Here is a 19368-nt window from a genome sequence, read left to right as displayed (position 1 = left end):
GAGAAGAGGAGGCTGGCTGCAGTGCGTATAAAGATACATCTTGGGGAGTGGGGGCCTCTGGTCAGGAATGGAGCTACATCAACTTGAAGCCTGTCCCCTCCCTGGGGCCCAGAGCTAGCAGTGCCACAAGCATCCACTTTTATGGGCTGTCCGGCAGCTGGACAGCGGAGGAGAGGGTTGAGGGTAGCCAGCCTGGGCCAGTTCCTAATTACCCCAGGCGGGGCGGACATATGCCATGCTTGGAACAAGGTGTCCTGGCCAGCAGCAGGGTTTCCGGGTGCGGCCAGGTAAAGCCATCCACACTCCTAGTGCACAAGGTGGACTCTAGAGGAGCCCAGGGACTGGACCCTTGAGCTTCCACCCCTCCCACACCAGATTGCATATTTGAGGAATCGGATAGGAAGGCTGTTTGTGCCAAGCTAGGAGTGCCCACTTTGTAGGTGTGTCTGTGAGGCAGGAACATCTGTCCTGCATTCATGCCAAATGTGGGACAAGTTTTTGTGTCCCCAAGTTTGTGTGTTCATGGCAATGCTGAAAGAGTCTGAGATCTGAAGTGTGTCTGGGGGGGGTGCAGCCTGCACACCACAGTAAGGAGGCATTAGGGAGGGGTGTCTTACCATTGCGCAAATGCAGATGAGTTTCATGAGGGGTTATGGGCATGACATCATCTGGATGTGCCCCACAGGGTCTGCTGGACTGTTGAGGAGGGTCGCTGTTGTATGAGTGTGTCCTTGCAACACTGAGGGGTCTAAGGGACTCCAGGAGCATGTGCAGCTGTGTAGAGGGCAGGCATTCCCACATCTGTTGTGTGACCACAGGTGTATCTTTCTGCAGGGAAGATCAGGAATAAATGTGTGCTACCACCCTCTGTGTGTGGCTGTGTATGAAGGCTTTTTAGTCTCTGGGTAGGGTCTTTACTTAGCTGGTGTGTGTCAGTGTTGAAGGAAGCTGAATTTGTGCCTCAGTCTCTGATGTGTGTTTCTAAGTACAGTACACCTTTGTGACAGTGTATGATTACAGGTGACTGTGGAGTGAGCCAGCCCAACTGAGCAGTGTGTGTGTGTGTGTGTGTGTGTGTGTGTGTGTGTGTGTGAGAGAGAGACTGGGAAGGGCACAGTCCCTGCCCCCTCCCCCAGCTCTAGGTCCAAGATTCCTTGGACCTGCCAGTGACTGCCAGGGAGAGACTGGGAGGAGCGAGGGAGGCTTGGTTGGATTTCTCCCCCTGCTCTAGATAACAAACTGGCCAGACTTCTCCAAAGTTCTGAGGCTGCAGCCCAGGGGTGCTGGCCAAGGAGGAACCATCCACACCCATTCCTCAGCCCCCTCCCAGGGTCTGGCTTCTGCCACACCCAACACTGAAGCCGCCTGCCCATCTGTCCCTGTCCCTGTGTGTCCTGCACCCGCCATCAGGTGAGAAGGGCCCAGGCCCAGGGGAATAGGGGATCCTGAGGACAGGTGGGTCTGTGGGCGGGAATCAGGCAATAATCCATCAGAACCCTCAGAGTATGGAGTGAAGAGCTTGGAAGCCTGGAGAATAAAGAGAGGAAAGATCAAGGTGGACCCAGGAGAAGGGAAAAGATAATTAAGTGGGGAGGGTGGAGAGGCTGAGGCAGCTGTGCAGGAGAGGGGGCCAGCTTGAGGTAGGGAGGCTGCAGGAGGGGATCTGGGGGCCTGGAGGCTTGAGGATGGCTTCATAGGGCTTCAGAAGAGAGTGCAGGGGTGGAGGAAGGGCAGAGACTGGGAGCTAGGGGATGTGAGGGGCAGAGGTGGGATGTGCGAAAGAGGAATGGGGGAGTCAGTCAGAGCCCTGAGAACCTAGAAACCGAGGCACTGGGGACCCTAAGAGGCTGTACATAGAGCCCAGGTAAGGTGGATGGGACGGGAAGGGATGGGACTGGACGGGATGGGACAGAAGGCAACTCAGTTTACTCAAGGGTTTGGGAGGTGGAGGCTGGTGAGAGGGCCTGAGGAGAGGCGCAAGATGTGGGGAAACAAGAACCCAGAAAGGGGGTGGCCTGTAAGAGAAGGCTTGGGGAGGCTGGCAGCTAGAGACGCGACTGGGCAAGGCCGGGAGGAGACTGGACCGAGGTGGCCGGCACGGGAGGAAACGCTGAGCTGAGCCACACCGCACCTCTTCACCCCCGCCCGCAGCCCCCAGCCCCTCCCTCTGGGCGTCCCGGTTCTGGTCCGGTCCCACCTTCTCTGGCCGGACTGGTCCGGCGCCGCAATGACCGTCACGTACACGGCACGCGTGGCCAACGCGCGCTTCGGCGGCTTCTCGCAGCTGCTGCTGCTGTGGCGCGGCAGCATCTACAAACTCCTGTGGCGCGAGCTGCTCTGCTTCCTCGGGCTCTACATGGCGCTGAGCGCAGCCTACCGGTGAGGGCCGGGCGCTGCCGGCCAGAGTGGGCTGGGGGCCGGGTGCCCGCGACCGGGCTCAGGAGGAGAGCTCGCCCGTGACCCCGCACCCCTCCCTGCAGCTTCGTGCTGAACGAGGGGCAGAAGCGCTACTTCGAGAAGCTCGTCATCTACTGCGACCAGTACGCCAGTCTCATCCCGGTCTCTTTTGTGCTCGGTGTGTTCGCACTCCCGAGTTCCCCATCCCCCACCTGGAGAAACCCATTTCCATCCGTGCCTTTTGGAGACCTCCCCATACCAGCCCCTCTGAGAACCCCTCAAATCCAGCCCCACAGACCCCCATTTCTGCGTCCTTTATGCCAGGTGTGGCCCCTTGGATATAACCTGGTCACAGTGCCCCTTTGAGGATTCCATGTCACCCATATGCTTATCCCTGATCACCTCAGAGACTCCCACCTGTACCTGCATAAGATTACTAGTACCCCCTCCCCATGTCCTGGGCTGCAGGAACCTCCTCCAGGGACCTCGTATTAATCTGTCCTCTCAAGTCCAGCCCAGGAAGTATTTCTCTGACAAATCCTGGTCCCCAGCCTCCTTCCAGTTGTTCTCTGCCCACGTGGATGGGGTTACCAGCCTATGCCAGGATCCTTGACATAGATCCTGTGCCTAACCCCTTCATATGTCTCTGGCTCAGGGGCTTCCTGTGGCCTCAGTGAAAAACTGCCCATGGGCCCTTCTTCTCTGCCTCCATACTGGGGTTCCAGTCTCCCATCCAAGGTGACTCCCGAGTAGCCAGAGTAATCCAGGCTGCTCCAACCACTCTGACCTCAGGGCTAGACCCCCCCAAGTTCCCAGCCCAGGCGGCCCTGGGTGGTCAGGGTGACCAGCCTGCCCAGTGCTGCTGACGCAGGCTCTATGACACTCCTCAGGACCTGGGCCCCCAAAGCCCCTGGCCCTAGTGTCCCCACTGAGACCCCATTCCCGGCTCTGCCGCAGGCTTCTACGTGAATCTCGTGGTGCACCGCTGGTGGAACCAGTACCTCTGCATGCCGCTGCCCGACGCGCTCATGAGCGTAGTGTCGGGCACGGTGCACGGACGCGACGAGCGCGGCCGCCTCTACCGGCGCACACTCATGCGCTACGCGGGGCTCTCGGCCGTACTCATCCTGCGCTCCGTCAGCACCGCGGTCTTCAAGCGCTTCCCCACCATAGACCACGTGGTGGAGGCGGGTGAGGCCTGGGCCGGAGGTGGGAGCAGGGCGGAGGCTGAGAGTGGCCATGACTCCAGTAAGGACGGGGGCGGGACGAGTGACACCCTCGACTTCACCCCTCCAGGGTTTATGACACGCGAGGAGCGCAAGAAGTTCGAGAACCTGAACTCATCCTACAACAAGTATTGGGTGCCCTGCGTCTGGTTCTCTAACCTGGCCGCACAGGCCCGGCGTGAGGGCCGCATCCGCGACAACAGCGCCCTTAAACTGCTGCTCGAGGTGGGCTTGCCAGCTAGTCATTCATACAAAATACCAGATAAGTTGTACATCACCGACCCCAGGAATTGTGTCAGAGGATGACCTGCCACACGCGTCCCACGAGGCTGATTCCAAACACCCTTACCTAGCAGCCCCCAAGTGTATATCTATCTCTATGGGGCCCCCACCCCAGGTGTATACTCACCACTAAATACTCTCCCTGGAGCCCCCAGAAGCACATGCCACCACCTTCGGCAAAGTGACCACTCACCTCCACCCCAAGTACCCACACTTAATCCCCACATGTGAGCTCACAAGTCAGGCCCCCACATAACTTGCATCCACCCCCAGGAGCTGACTGTGTTTCGGGGCAAGTGTTCGATGCTCTTTCACTACGACTGGATCAGTGTACCCCTCGTCTACACCCAGGTACACCCCCCCTCGTGCCTCTGTTTAGATCCATTGTCAGATGCACTGGTGTCAAGGGGAAACTGACAGCCCGCTAAGACCCCATCACAGTGACTTCCGATCCTGGCCCTGGTCTCCCCATGAACCCAAGGCCAGGAGAGCCCAGGCCTGGCAGCTGTCTGTCCCCAGGTGGTGACCATCGCGGTGTACAGTTACTTCCTGGCCTGCCTCATCGGTCGCCAGTTCCTAGACCCTGCTCAGGGCTACAAAGACCACACTCTTGACCTGTTTGTGCCAGTCTTCACTCTGCTGCAGTTCTTCTTCTATGCTGGCTGGCTCAAGGTGGGTGGGGCCCCCGAGGCCTGGACTCCATGTGTGGGGCAGGCAGGGGTTCTCAGGTCTCTGCTTATCTCCCTTCTCCCCACTAAGGTAGCAGAGCAGCTCATCAACCCCTTTGGAGAGGACGATGATGATTTTGAGACTAACTTTCTGATCGACCGCAACTTCCAGGTGAGACTCCATTGTAACCATTCCCAGGTTCCCAAAGTGGCCCTGGCCTCAACCTTGCCAAGACTTGTCCAGGCCTCACCTCTGAACCATCCTTATCTCTTTGGTATCACACTCCTACCCATCCTGAGGGGTCCACCCTGCGGTGTGCATGCTTTGCTCTTCCCCACCTAGCCCAGTGTCCGTGGCTGCAGGTGTCAATGCTGGCCGTGGACGACATGTACGACGACCTGGCTATACTGGAGAAGGACCTGTACTGGGACACAGCGGAGGCTCAGGCCCCCTATACCGCTGCTACAGCTTTCCTGAGGCAGCAGCCCTCCTTCCAGGGCTCCACATTTGACATCACGTGAGCCAGTGGGGTGGGGTGGGCCTCTTGGGGGGCCAGGCTTATGGCTCTGCTGTCCAATTGAGGGATTTAGGGGATACCAAAACAGGGCTAAGGGCTAAATTCTGGAGATTTGGGGCTAAGAGCTAAAGTCTATAAGGATAGGGATTGGGGTCAAGGTCTGGGGCCAGACCACTAATTTGGGTCAGAGCTAAAGGCTAAATTGTGTGAGGATTGGACTGGTGGCCAGAGGAAATATGATGCCACAACTAAGACTTTGAGGCCTAAGTTTGAGCAGAGCCAGAGTCAGAGGATAAGGCCTGGCTCTTGGGGGAGGGGCCAAGATCTTTTGGGATAAGTGAGACAAGCGGGTGGGTGGATCCAAGAAAAGCAGCAGGCCTCGGTCCCAATTCTGTCAACCAACGAGTTGGGCGAGGTCACAGTTCTGACCCACTGCCGGTCACACAGGCTAGCCAAGGAGGACATGCAGTTCCAGCGGCCGGACGGCGTGGACGTGCCGCTGGGCGAGGCTCATGGCGACCCCTTGCAGCGCCTCCTGCCGGTGGGCCCGGGCATTGCTGCAGGAAGCCTACTGGGCCGGCGCCTGTCCTTGTTGCGTCGCAAGAACAGCTGCGTGTCGGAGGCGTCCACGGCCGCCAGCTGCACCAGCGCCCTCGATGGCACAGCCCCAGAGTGTGGCTGTGGGGACCTACTGCTGGACTCTGGCCTTCGAGATCCGGAACCCGAGCCCCTCACTGGGCCAGAACCACCAGCTCTGGATGCCGAGCCCTTCATCACAGTGCCCATGCCCGCACCCCGGGGGCCAGCTCCACCCTGGCTGCCCAGCCCCATTGGGGAGGAGGAGGAGAGTGTGGCCTGAGACCCTGGGCCCAAGAAACCCAAGAACAGGGAACCAAGACCCACACCACACCCAGGCAGGTGTCCGGGTCTGCATAAGCCTCACGTGGATTTCATCTGCCAGCTTCAGACCAGTTCCCACTACCTGTGCTCCTGCCTTCACACCTGGCCTGTATCTCCTGTGGGCCAGGCACTGGGCTAAGGGTAGGGGATTTTTCCAGCTGCCTTGAGCAGCTCATCCTTCCTACCAACTCTACTTCCCACCCCCATTGCCTGAGAGGCTTCTATCAGTGTGTCCTGCCTTTGTTATTTCCTTATAATGGAGATGTGAATGCCTACCTCTTTGAGTTGTGAGGATGGGAATGAAATAACAGCTTTAAAGTGTTTGGTACATAATAGGTGCTCAATAAAATGTTAGTGGTTTCTACTCATATGCTGTTAGCCTGATTTCTCCTGCCAGGCGTCATGCTAAGTCAGATTTGAGTAATTTTCCAGGTTATCTCATAATACCCTGCCCACTTCTTCTCAAACTCTGCTTTCTGAAATGGCCCCATAAGTGCTCACAACTTTACTCATTCATTAATGTACCAGCCACAGTCCCACGACCACAGCTTCCTCCTGCCAGCCTTGATTATTTATGATTCTGCAAGCAACCTCTCCACCCCAAGTCCCTGAATTCTCAGATACCCTTTTAATTCAGTCATATGCTGATGGCTTCTGTATTTAGAAGTCCAGCCAGGATCCCTCCCCTCTCTCTAGACCCATAGATTCAACTGTCTTCTCAATGTCTCCATGTAGAGATTTCCCAGGCATCTCGGACATAACATGTTCCTGAATCAGTTCCTTATTGACTCCCAACCTCTCTGTTGGCTTTGTCATTCCAGATGACGAGGCCAAAACCTGGAGCAATCTTCAACTCCTTTCTCTCTAGCCCCCTCCACATCAACCCAGCAGCAAATCTCATTGACTTGATCTTCAAGTTGTATCCAGATTTCAACCGTTTCTCCTTCCTTAGGGTCCCCACCTTGGCGGCTAGATCCCCCATTGTCATGATCCACCCAGCTAGACTAGTGACCTCTGCCCTAGTCTCCCAGCCCCGGCCTTAACCAGTCAATTCCTCCTACAGCAGCCAAAGGGAGCCTATGAACACTTGAATCAGGTAACATCCCTCCTTTGCTTAGAACCCTCCATGACTCCCACCTCACTTAGAATAAAAGCTAAAGTCTTCCCTGTAGCTCACAAGGCCCTGAACAACCTCCCTGCCCTCGTCTCCTCCTTCTCCTCACTCACTCCACACTGTCCCTTTAACCCACCAAGCAAGGTCTCATCTCAGGGCCTTTGCACACGCTTTTCCCTCTGGCTGGATTGCTCTTCCCCAGATACCTACATGGCCCCTCCCTCTTCTCCTTCAGGCCTCTGCTTAAGCCTTTTATTAACAATCACCACTCCTTGGAGCATTTGAGATCTTGCTCCCCATCATGTTGTCAACTTGGCTCAAATAAATTCTTATAAAAAACTTTTTTAAAAAAATAACTTTATTGATTTTAGAGAGAAGAAGGGAGAGGAAGAGAGAGAGAGAGAAACATCAATGATGAGAGAGTCATTGATTGGCTGCCTCCTGCACACACCCGACTGGGGATCGAGCCCGCAACCTGGGCATGTGCCCTGACCGGGAATCGAACCCCGATCGCCTGGATCCTAGGTTGAGGCTCAACCTGCTGAGCCACGCCCAACTGGGCATTAAAAAGTTTTTAATAGCCCTTCCAAATCCACTTCTTGTACCCCCATAACTTGTCTGCTATATTTTTCTCTATTGAACTTCTCATATAAAACTTTTATCTATTTCCTTTATTGTCCATCTTCCTTCATTGGAAATAACAGCTTCATAAAGCAGGGATTTTTGTCTGAAGTTTCTTTAAAATCACCACACATGCACAATTACACAAATGCAAATATGACTCTCACCTCTCCCTGGGTACTATCTGTCACTCACACTTTAGTAAGACCACAAGCCAGGCCTTTCTTAAAAGCAGTGGTCTAAGTCCCGGGCCCATCTTCTCTCCCTCACCTCAGTGCCCAAAGTCCAGCCAGAGCAGATTGAAAGACTTTATTATTTTTCTTCTCAAATATAAAATCACTCTTTCTACCCTGGCAGCTCATTAACCTCAGGGAGAATATTAAGGATAAGAATCACATTGCCAAAAAGAACAGACCCATACCTGCCTCCCACCCTGTCCTGCACTCTTGTCTCATCTGGGAAAGCAAAAGGCACAGGTCAAGACCTCAAGGATGTTGAGCAGCTGACCCAGGCATGATGCTGGGTCCCAGGGAAGTTGAGGGAACCTAGGGTGGATTAAACCTGGCTGGGCAGGTGGCAGGATCCTGAGGCCCATCAGTGCTTGTCATTGGGGCGCATGTTCAGGGATGCTAGGCGTCCCAGGGGTCCACGGCGAGCGTTGGTCGCCAGCCGCTGCTGGGCCAGGAATGACTGAGCATGGGCGGGTGCCCGTTCTTCCCCTGCTCGCTGCTGCAAGGCCATGCCCTGGAGGGAGGGGTGTGGTTGACATCAGGTGAGCCCAAGGAATGCCCCCAACACTCCAGCCCTGGTGCTAGTGCACTCACCATATTATACCAGGCACTGATGAGCAGCTTTTCTTCCTGTTCCCGCTGACTTCGATTCTTTTCAAAGTCCATCTGTCAAGGATGCAACTGTCAAGGGCCTGGATATGCTGGGGGTAGTGAGAAGGGATGAAGGCACCCACCTCCAGGTGTCGGATTCGGACTTCCCGCTCCCGGAGCTTCGTCCTCAAGTTATGGAGTTCTGGAAGCACTCCCCCAGGTGGCCGCTGCTTTGGTCCTGAGGTCTGTATGACCTAGGGGTGGGGAAGACACAGCCAAGATGACTTTGGCTTCACAGGTTGTTTGACCCATTGGGGTGTGTTAAGTGTGGCAAGTGATGGCCATGGTGTAGACGTCTGTGACATGATGGGGTATGACAGGCTTAGGTGTTGGGGGCAGAAATGTGCAAACTGGTGGGAGGTGTGACCCAAAGGGAGGCAACAGCCTGAGCAGGAGGTCACTCAGCACCCTCACCGTGCGTGCCTTGTCCACATAGCGGCGGTACCGCTCCTCCATGGCCCGCAAGTCTGCGTCCTTCTTCTGCAGGCTGTCCTGAAGCTCTTCGATACGCCGATCTGCTGGGGGAACAAGATGGCCCCTCAGCTCCACGCCAAGCTCAGGTCTCCCCCTACCCATCTGGCTGCCAAACACTGCTCACTGCTGCTGTCGGTGGGTGGCTCCAGCTCCTCAATGTACTCCCGCTTCCGCTGCAGCTCTAGATCCGCTTCATGCAGCTTCTGCCTGTGGGCAGAGGACAAGCAGCAGTGGTGGTAACCAAGGCATTCCTAGAAGTGCCCCTGTATGGCTACAGAGACCTCTCTGCCTGCCTCCCAAGCACAGAGGCTTTGTACTCTGGCCTCACCACCTTCTCTGCCACCAGAGCCACAACCCTCCAGACCCCTAGTCAGGTGGCCCTTGGACCAGCCCCCCATCTATCCACTTCTCTTACTTCACAGCTCCCATGCTGATGATCCAGCCACCACCACCTGTAGCCAGCCTCTTCTACTCTCAGCCCCTCAGTTCCATTCTGCACCCAGCAGCCAGTTATCTTTCTAGAATGCAAATCTCTTATAACAAAAGGAAATGCAAACTAGAAGCTGTACCTAGGTTTAGTTCCCTTTGCCACTGTGCAAAACACAAAGGATTTGATAGCATTCCCTATAGGTTACACTACTATTGTGCATTGAACATGAAACATAATATAACATCTAATAACTATATCCACTAAAATTACAAAGGCATGTCCCCTCTGAGCCCCCAATTCCACTTTTGTGTTATATTTGCACACAAGTGAAATGATGCATATGCAAAGTTTTACACTTGGTTGCTCTGTTTGAAAGTGCAAATATCTAGGAAGATTGAGTTAAATACATTATGATATTCACAAAAAATGCTATAGACCAACCCTTCTGGACCAGAATTCTATAGGAGAATCAAGCCCTAATGCCTCCAGGTATTCAGCCTCTGTAAGGAAATAACTTTTTCTGTGCTCTGGGTCAGCCTCAGCTAAATTCCATTCTTGGCCAGATGAGAAAACCATCCAAATCATTTTTGGTAAGGCCTAGATTCCCCAAGGAACCCCAGGTGACACAGGCTGCTATATATGTGTTTTTTTATCCTCACGCAAAGATATTTTTATTGAGTTTAGAGAGAGAGGGAGGGGAGAGAGAAACATTGATGCAAGAGAGAAACATCGATCATTTGTCACCGATAAACACCACAACTGGGAATCGAACCAGAAATCTTTTGGTGCACGGGATGACACTCCATTTGGTGCACGGGACGACACTCCAATCAATTGAGCCACCTGGCTAGGGCCAGGCTGCTGTATTTATAAAAAATAATGATTATTTATTTGGAGAAGTTTCTCTGTCATCTTAAGTAGGAAATGCAAGTACAGGCTAGCACATATTCTACTACTTTTTGGGGAAATAAGTAATGAAAATTAAAATCTATATTTATATTTATTTGTATTTACTTTAAAAACTCTTGAGTGGGCCTGGCCAGTGTGGCTCAATGATTGAGCATCGAGCTATGAACCAGGAGGTCATGGTTCCATTCCTACTCAGGGCATATGCCCAGGTTGGGGCTTGATCCCCAGTAGAGGTTGTGCAGGAGGCAGCCCATCAATGACTCTCTCTCATCACTGATGCTTCTATCTCTCTCCCTCTCCCTTCCTCTCTCTGAAATCAATAAAAACAAACTAAAATTTTAAATAAATAAAAATTAAAACTCTTGAGTGGGAAATGCTTTGTAAAATAAATGTTTGTACCACTATGCTGTACACCTGAAACTAATACAAAATAATATTGTAAACTGTAATTGAAAAAAGAAAAGAAAAAAAAATCCTCTGGAGGGATTGCCATAAAAAAACTAATAGGGCGCGGCCGGGCGTGGCTCAGCGGTTGAGCGTCAACCTAGGATCCAGGCGATCGGGGTTCGATTCCCAGTCAGGGCACATGCCCAGGTTGCAGGCTGCAGCCGATCAATGACTCTCTCATCATTGATATTTCTATCTCTCTCTCTCCCCCTCCTTTCCTCTCTCTGAAATCAATAAAGATATATTTAAAAACAAAACAAAACTAATAGGAATGGGGGTAGAGCAGGGTGGAGTAGGGTAGAAACAGACATTGGGGGGCACTAGAGGTATACATTCTGGTTTTTAAACTATAGACATAATCACTATCTAAAACAGTTTCTTTTTTAACAATGTAAAAAGAAAAAAGGTGACTATCATTTTCAGCAAAGTGAGACCACCTTGATGAAATTCCTTCTGTGCCTCCCTCACTGCTTCTCCAAAACAGTCGTTACTGTTTCCCCAGTAAAGACCCCACTAGATCTGAATCTTCAGTCTGTTTTGTTTTTGTTATTTTAATTTTTTTTTAATCCTCACAGGAGGATACTTTTTCCATTGCTTTTCAGAGAGAGTGGGAGAGAGAGAGACAGAGACATATGTCTAAGAGACACATTGATTAGTTGCCTCCCGAACGCACCCCGACCAGGGTGGGGGATTGAGGCCTGCAACTGAGATACCTGCCCTTGGTGGGAATCCAACTGGGACCCTTCAGTCCATAGTGGGACACTCTAACCACTGAGCCAAGACTGCTAGGGCCCTTCAGTCTGTTTTTCCGCTGACTTGCTCTCCTCACAAATGACTCTCCATGGACACCTCCCCATCCACCATATCTTTGCCCCAGCCTCCCACACCACTGGGAGTGCCATCCCCTCTGGGACTCACAGATGTTCCTCTAGCTTCCTCTTCAGTAGGGCGGGCTGTGGGAGAGAAGAGGCATGGGGTGAGTGGGTGTCAAGAGGTCCCAATCCTTTTCCTGGGTGAGGGTAGGGGTGTCACCCCAGGCCCATGGTACTTACAATGGACTGCATGGGGCATCGGGCAGCAAGTGGGGAAAGAAAAGAGGGTCACTGAGGGGCAGGAGGGAGAGCCAGGCAGGAAGGAGGTGGACACTCACGTCCTCAGTCTTGCCCTCCCGCTCCTGCAGTGCCTTCTGTAGGTCCTCCACCTGGACCCGCAGATCCAATAGCTGTTGTTGGTTCAGCCTGCGGAGGTAGGCAGCTGCTCAGCGCCTGCTCCAGGCCTCGGACCAGCCAATCTCCACGCCACGATGCCCCTGGCTTCCGTCCCCCGCCAGCCTCTACCACCCTCCTCCACGCATTCCTCACCTGTGCTCTGTCTCCAGCCGGTGGCGTGCGCGGTTGGCCTCCTCCAGGTGGCGCTGCAGTTCCCCCTGCCGCTCTCTGTCGGCTGCCTCCTGCTGGCACAGACGCTTGTTCTCCAGCTGAAGCTGCAGGAGCGTCTCCCTGAGGACCCGAGGGAATCGAACAGGTCAAGGACTAGTCACCCTGCAGGCCTGGCAGAAGTGACTAGGAAAGGGATAGAGCTCTGGGGAAGAGCCCAGCCAGACCCTGTGGTAGGACTAGAGTCCTGGGGACAGGGCCTAGGTGTGGTGAGCAGAGCTCTAGGGACCAAAGTGGGCAGGGCTATGAGCTGGACCTCAGGGTGGTACCAGGCTAGGGAGGGGATCGAGGAACTAGCTTAAACACTTAGGGAAGGGGCTGTGGAAAAGGAAGACACAGGAATGGGAAGAGCTGGGGTGGGAGAGCCTATCTGGGCAGGGCCCAGGGCATTGAATCTAACAGGAGCTAAATTAAGACAGGATTGTGCTCTGGGAGCAGAACCCAATATGGGCAGGACTGGGGCCTAGGATTTCTGCATGGCTAGTGGAGCCAGATGAGCTGGACCTAACTTGTGCACTGAGAATGGATCCTGGAGAGGCAAGCCACCAATAGGGCTAGAGCCCCAGCCAGGTAAGAACAGAATTAGGAGTGGGTGGGCCTAGGAGGCCAGCTAGGATTTGGGAACCTACGCTTGAGAACTGAGCCAAGCTGGCTGGGCTATGGTAGGTGCCTGCACTGGAGACAGGGCTGAGGGTGGGCACTGGCAAGCCAGGGTGGGGCCAAAATTCTGAGTGACCCCAGAATACCTGAGCTCTGCAGGTAGGATCTCCGCTGCTAAGTTTTCCACAGCCGGTGAGGTGGGATCCAGTGAGGGGTCTGGAGAATGTGAGAAAAGTTTTCAGGTAGCTGCATGGCCTCTGCTCCTATACTTAGGGTCCTCTTTCTAAGAGTCATCTTTGAGGGCTCAAGTGCAGACAAAAGCTTGGCTTGACATAAGCCCCCACCCACACCCCCTGCCTGCTGAGGAGCCATGATCTTTGCTTGGCCCACCCTGAGCTCAGGAGGATAGCTCCTGACTTCTGTCAGCCCTTATAACCTTTCCCCTCTAGTGTCCTTCCAGCAGGACCTAGCTCTGCTCCCAGCCTAGACAAGCCTTGAGATACTGCCTTTTCTGCCTGCCCCAACAGCACCCCAGGCCACACCTTCCCCCTCCCCCCGCAGGATCCTGGGATGGGCCCCAAACTCACCGGCCTGGGTTGGTCCCCGAGGTTGCAGCTGGGCACAGCGCAGCTCCTCATTGGCCTCCCGCAGTGAGTCCCGCTCAGCCAAAAGCCGCTGGAGGGAAGGGGTGCAAGACACCACTTCAGGCCCACTCGAGCGGGCTACCCCACGGTGGGCAGGGTGGAGCTTGGATGGTGGGACCTCAGCCTCACCTCCTTCTCCTTTGTCACTGACTCATACTTTTCTTCCAGATTGCGACACTCAAATAGCCATTTCTCAGCCTTCATAGCCTCCTCCTGCCGCTGGTCCTGTAGTTCCTGAACCTGAAGAGAGGGGAGGTATAAGGATGGCAGAGTGGGAAAGAGGGGCAGAGACTGAGTTCAAGGTGAAGGGGCAGAGCCAGAGGACCCAGACTCAAAGAATTGGAGGGGCTGAGCTTAAGGAGCATGACCTAAAACCTAGAGAGCAGCTGGCATGCCTAAAAGGCATGATATATATATATATATATTCATATATATATGAGAGTGCTCATCTCTGAGGGCCTCCACACCATTCGAGGGTCCCCAAAGTGAATGGAGCGAGCCATGAGGGCCCCTCAACCTGTTCCCAGGCTCCCCAGTACCCCAGTACCCCAGACCCTGCTGCACCTGCCGCCGTTGCACCTCCAGCTGGGCGCGCAGAGAGCCAGCCCTGCGCAGCTCGTCCTCTAGCTGCCGTGTGCGCTCCGCATGTCCAGCGTTGCGCTCCTCCAGCTGCCGCACCTGCCTCCGCAGCTCCCTGAGCTCCCCGAGGCGGCTCCGGCAGCTGCTCAGTGTGGCCTCTAGCTGACCAGCACGCTCGGAGGACTGCCTGGGGTGGGAGCAAGTGGAGAGAGGTGGCTAGGGTCTGAAGTCAGGGTTTAGCATGTCAGCCTGGGGGCATTTGAGTTAGAGATGGTGGGTCTTGAAGTCATGGTCAGCCTGGGCCTAGTGCTGTTGGGCGTTATTAGGGGGCATAAAGTGAGCCTAAGTGTCAATGCTAGCCAGGGTCATAATCAGGGATGCTCCAGGGTGGCACTGTGGGGACACAGGAAGGCTATGGAGTTACAGGGAAAATGATGGGGGCCCAGAGGGATTATGGAGCCCCCAAGGATACTTTGGAGTCATGAGGTGGGGTTGATGTGAGCACTGTGGGTACAGAGGCAATGGTGGGATCATGGGGGAGCTTTGGGGCCAGAGCACTATGGGGTATTTGAACTCTAACATTACAGAGATGCACTAGGGTCACAGCAGAGCCCTTTAAGGTTACAGAAGGCACAATGAAGTCAAGGGAGTGAGTGCTGTGGGGGCCCACTAAGCACTTTGGAGTTGCCAGGATACTGTGGAGTCAGGTAGAATCATGTCATTGGGGGTACAGTGGGGATTACAAGGGATGGCAAGGTTACTACACTGTGGGGTCCTGTAGGGCACCATGGGATCCTGAGGCATGATAAGACCCAGAATGGGGGTGGGGGGAAGCCCTGGCCAGATGGCTCAGTTGGTTATAGCATTGTCCTGATGTGCCAAGGTTTTGGGTTCGATCCCTGGTCAGGACACATACAAGAGTCAACCAGTGAATGCATGAATGAGTAGAATAACAAAAATTGATGTTTCTCTCCCTCTCTCTCTAAAAAATAAAAATAAGATAAGACCCAAGATGATGCAGTGGGGTCTGGGGAGCATTGTGGGGGGCCTTGGGATTGCTGTGGTCACAGGGATGCTATGAGGTCTGGGAGATACAATGTGGCATAACAGAGGGACACTGGGTGGGTCCTGGGGGACACTGCGGATACAGGGGGCTTGGTGGTATCCAGTGGACGTGGTAGAGTCCAGAACAGTGAAGTGGGGTTCAGGATGGCATTGTGGAGTCTAGAGGGCATTATGGGGGTCTACTGGGCATTTCAAGGTTACAGAGGTACTGTGGCATCAGAGGGGCACTCTGGCAATGGGGTGTGTGGTGTGGACCCAGGGACCCACCACTCACCGCAGCTCATCCATCTCATCCTTCAGGGCTTGAGCCTCCTGGGCCAGGCTGGTCAGCGCCTGGTTCCGCTGCTGCAGCTCAGTGACCTCCCGCTCTAGCTCCAGGCATCGCAGATGATCATCCTCCCTGCTGTTCTCCAGCCTGGAGGGGCATGGGAGTGGACACATGAGGGGACCACACCCACCCCAACCCCCTGTCTGCCTGGCCCCAACCCCAGCAGCCCACACCTGAAGTTCTCTTCCTGTAGCTGCTCCAGCTGGGACTGTAGCAGCAGCAGCTTCTTGGTAGTGAGGCCCATGGTGACCTCGCCCTCCGGCTGGCCCATCCGCTGCCGCAGCACTGCGTTCTCCTGTGCCAGGCCCTGCTTCTCCTCTGACAGAAGCACCAGCTGTGGGCAGGGGGTGCAGTGAGCTAGAGCTGAGAGGGGCCTATGCAGGTAACCCTGCCCTGGAAACACCTGTGGTCCCCCCACTTCAGCCCCACCTGCCGCTCCAGGTCCAGACAGCGCTGCCGCAGCTCATCCCCCTCATCAGCCTCCTCACTCAGGAAGTAGTACCTGCGGGACTGATGAGAGAGGTGAGGGCGGGGAGGGAAAAGGAACTCAGGAATCGAGGGGAGGAGACTGTGGGAAGGAGGCCGGGATCTCTAGGGACAGAGAGGAGGGATTCAAGAAACCCTCAGGATCTAAGAGAAAGCTGGGACCCCAGGGTACTGGAGGAAGGTCATTCAGGAAACCTGGGTACGTAGCAAGAAAAGAGGCTAGGTCCCTGAGGGATGTGGTGGTTTTCAGGCTTAAAGACAAGCCCCTCCTACTTAGGCAGCCCCAAGAATCAGTAACGGTGTTGGGACCCTGACCAGATGCCCCACCCCTTACCTGGCTGTCAAAGTTCCCATATGTCTCCTGTGACAAGGCATCTGGGATGTCTTTGGTCATGAGCTGGAGGGAAATGGGGTGGAACTGAGATGAGCTGGGCCCTCTGAGGGCAGCCTTCAAGGCTTCTGTGATCCAGCCTGAGAACCTCTCCATCCTCCTGTCCCCAAAGCCATTTCTCCCTAAACCCCAGCCTGAAGGCTGCCCTCCTGCCATGGGTCCAGCACATGGGTCCTTTGATTATGACTTAGAGCTAGACTGTGACTTAGAGCTGGGAGGAGCTGGCAGACATGAGACAGGGAAATCTGGCCAACTGAGTTCCAAGCAAAGCCCAGAACTTACCAAGGCAGAACCTAGGTCCAGTTGCCTCTGCCTAGAGATGTCCCCTCCCCTGCAGCTCCTTGCCACATTGGGCATCCCCACCTACCTCCTGGATGGCTTCCATCACCACATGCTGAACTGATTCTTCCAGCATCATAATTCTCTGGATGTGCTCTGGGGGTCAAGTTTGAGGAGATTGAGATTGGGGAGGAGAATTTCCTCGGGTCTTCCCCTAGGGACCCCCTAACCCCCATACCCTGCTTTTTCTCGCAACTGATGGCACAGCCCAGCACCAGCTGAAGCAGCTTGCCGAGCTCTCCAGGGTCTGAGAACTGGCCAATGAGTCTCACATCTGGGAGGTGCTGCTCCAAAATGGGATGTCCTAGGACCTGAGGATAGGTGGGAGGAGGAGTGGGGGTATGTGTGTGTGTGTGTGTCAGGGGCTCACATACTCCTCTCCTCCTCCCAATACAACCCTCTAAATCCCTTTACAGTTACTCACATCCTGGGAATACTCCACCAGGCTCTGTAAGATTGTCTTCAGATTGCTGACCTGAGGAGAGGCAAGGAATTGTGTCCAGAGTCCCAGAGCCCCCCAAAAGGGGCCAGGCAGCCCTCACCCTCAATCTATCTACCCCATCCATTTTTCCCCCATCTCCCCTGCCAATCCCTGATCATCTCATCCTGTTTGGCCTCATTCTCTGTCTGAATGTCCCCTCTCCTAGGCCTGATCTGGCTGTCTTCCTGCTGTTTTTATCCTGCTGATCTTGTTCACATGTCCCCAGAATTCAATCACTTCTCACCACCTGCCCCACCACCTTTTGGCCCTAGCCACTGTTATCTCTCCCCTGGATTACTGCACCAGCCCTGTCTCAGCTTCCACTCTCCTTTCCTCTCCAAGCAGTCAAGGGGAGCTTTTTCAAGCCCAAGCCAGGTTATGTCTTTCCTCTGCTAAAACCTTTCCTTGACTTTGCATAGCACCTAAAATAGAATCCACCTCCCTGCCCCAGCCTGCCAGGCCCCTGATGACCTCATATCTCATTCCTTCACTTTCTGTTCAGACTCCTCTGCCATTCCTTGATCACACCAAGCTTATTCCCAACTCAGGGCCTTTGCATTTGCTGTTCCCTAGCCTGGAATACCATTCCTCCAAATCTTAGATGGAGTAACTGTCCCCTGACCCCCAGTTGTTCTCACTCCTGGCCTGCTTTATTGTCTTCATACAATGTATTGCCATTGGAAGTCAACATTTATGTTTGTGCATGCAGGTTTTGTTACCCCTTGTTGCACGCTCAGGCCTGCTCCATAGATGAATGGAAGAATAAATAGTTGGCTGATCACCAGACATCTGTCCCTCTTCATAACCAGGTCTGTCTGTCTGTCACCCAGGAAATATGCCTAGCTGACCCTTCCCTGATCATCTCTGTACCAGTCTGTCCCCCAATGAAGTCCACCTGTCACCTTCAGCCTCCAGTTGGGACCTGGATCCTCTGAGATGGGCTGGAGCCAGGCCTCGCTGAACCAGGAAGGGTCTCTGGGGGTGAGAAGGTGGGATGAGCAGCTGGGGGACCTTTTTGGGACCCTCCCCCTCAGCCTCACTCACATCTGGTTCAGCACATAGGCTATGGCCAGGCCACTGCTCAGGTCCTGGGGGCTGGAACAGGGGCATGGGACAGGGAACGTCTGCAACTGTGGGGAAGAGGAAAGCACAAGGGGCAGCGTCAGGGCCTGGGATCACGGAACCACTCCCCTCTTGCAGAATTTCCTGGCCGGCAGCAACTTCACATGGTTGAACTTGAACGGCTGGACGGCTAGCCAGCTCCTGGGGGAGTGACCTCTGCTCACCTGGGACCGGAGGGGGCGTGGCCTCACTTCACCTCTGTCCCACAAACCTCGCTCGACCAGGCCAGGGCGGAACAAAATCACCTGGTCCCCACAGGCGACGCGTCACGAGGCCAGCTCACCTGTGCCCTCGCCCCACGTGACCCAGCCACAAAGGGGCGGGACCTCACCTGTTCCGTCCACGCAGACCTTCTACGTGACAGAGGCGGGTGCTCAGGCCAGAGTCCAACGGCCCAACAAGCCGACGACCCCCTTCCTCCTCCCAGCCCCAGGACGAACGAAAGGTGAACCGAACCAAGGCCGGGGCTCCCGAGCGAGAAGAACGGGCGCACACCTGTCCCTGACCCCACCTCTGACCTACCCATATGAACAGGGACCCACATAGCTCGGCCTTGTCCACGCTCATGGCTCCCGATCGGATTCGACCCCGGGCGCGGAGCCCCGCCACCGCAGCCACCTCCAGATCCGCCACCAGCGAGCACCCGCAACCTCGACCTCCCGCTCGGCCTAGAGCGCCGCCCCGCCCCGCCCCCTAGGCGCAGGCCCCGCCCTCGACACGTGATCTGCCCCTGGAGCCCTCTCAGGCCTCCTGTGCTGCCATCTTGGATCCAGGCAGCGTTCGGGCGCCCGGCCTACCGCTAGGGGTCAGTCTGGGCCAACCTTGGGCTTCCCGCCTCCCCCGGCTCTTTTGGGGGAGGTAGGGGGGACCTCAGGATCATTCCTGTGCAACTGAGGCGAACTACCGCACCCTGTCATACAGGCGCATTCACATCTCTTCCCTTCGGCTGAAAGAAATTCTGCTGTCTAATCACCTTATAATCGGAGCCTTTGCGCGGGGAAGGGGCAGGCCATTACACATTCTTTGGACT

At 54.9% G+C, this 19368-nt stretch overlaps 2 protein-coding genes across 2 annotated transcripts; one reads left to right on the top strand and one right to left on the bottom strand.

The window, feature by feature from the left end:
* The first annotated feature begins 2227 nt into the window (after positions 1-2227).
* BEST2 (bestrophin 2) lies at positions 2228-5950 on the top strand. The gene is made up of 9 exons (XM_016218614.2): positions 2228-2379; positions 2481-2575; positions 3355-3588; positions 3694-3848; positions 4179-4256; positions 4425-4577; positions 4665-4745; positions 4937-5091; positions 5539-5950. Exons 1-9 carry the CDS (start codon positions 2228-2230, stop codon positions 5948-5950), a joined length of 1515 nt encoding a protein of 504 aa, XP_016074100.2.
* Positions 5951-7458: 1508 nt separating this feature from the next.
* Positions 7459-18922, bottom strand: HOOK2 (hook microtubule tethering protein 2). The gene is made up of 22 exons (XM_016218610.2): positions 18861-18922; positions 18261-18346; positions 18119-18191; positions 17160-17210; positions 16914-17046; positions 16764-16831; positions 16340-16402; positions 15949-16029; positions 15693-15853; positions 15466-15606; positions 14112-14313; positions 13677-13787; positions 13491-13578; positions 13050-13119; positions 12229-12366; positions 12018-12105; positions 11786-11820; positions 9206-9288; positions 9022-9125; positions 8691-8801; positions 8551-8622; positions 7459-8470 (listed from the first exon to the last, which is right to left on the bottom strand). The coding sequence occupies exons 1-22, from the start codon at positions 18903-18905 to the stop codon at positions 8321-8323; spliced, it is 2154 nt and encodes a 717-aa protein (XP_016074096.2). The 5' UTR covers positions 18906-18922; the 3' UTR covers positions 7459-8320.
* Positions 18923-19368: the final 446 nt, after the last annotated feature.

Source organism: Miniopterus natalensis, chromosome 4, assembly GCF_054644295.1.
Source record: "Miniopterus natalensis isolate mMinNat1 chromosome 4, mMinNat1.hap1, whole genome shotgun sequence".
Classification (NCBI taxonomy): Eukaryota; Metazoa; Chordata; class Mammalia; order Chiroptera; family Miniopteridae; genus Miniopterus; species Miniopterus natalensis.
This window is presented reverse-complemented; position numbering and strand designations above follow the sequence as displayed.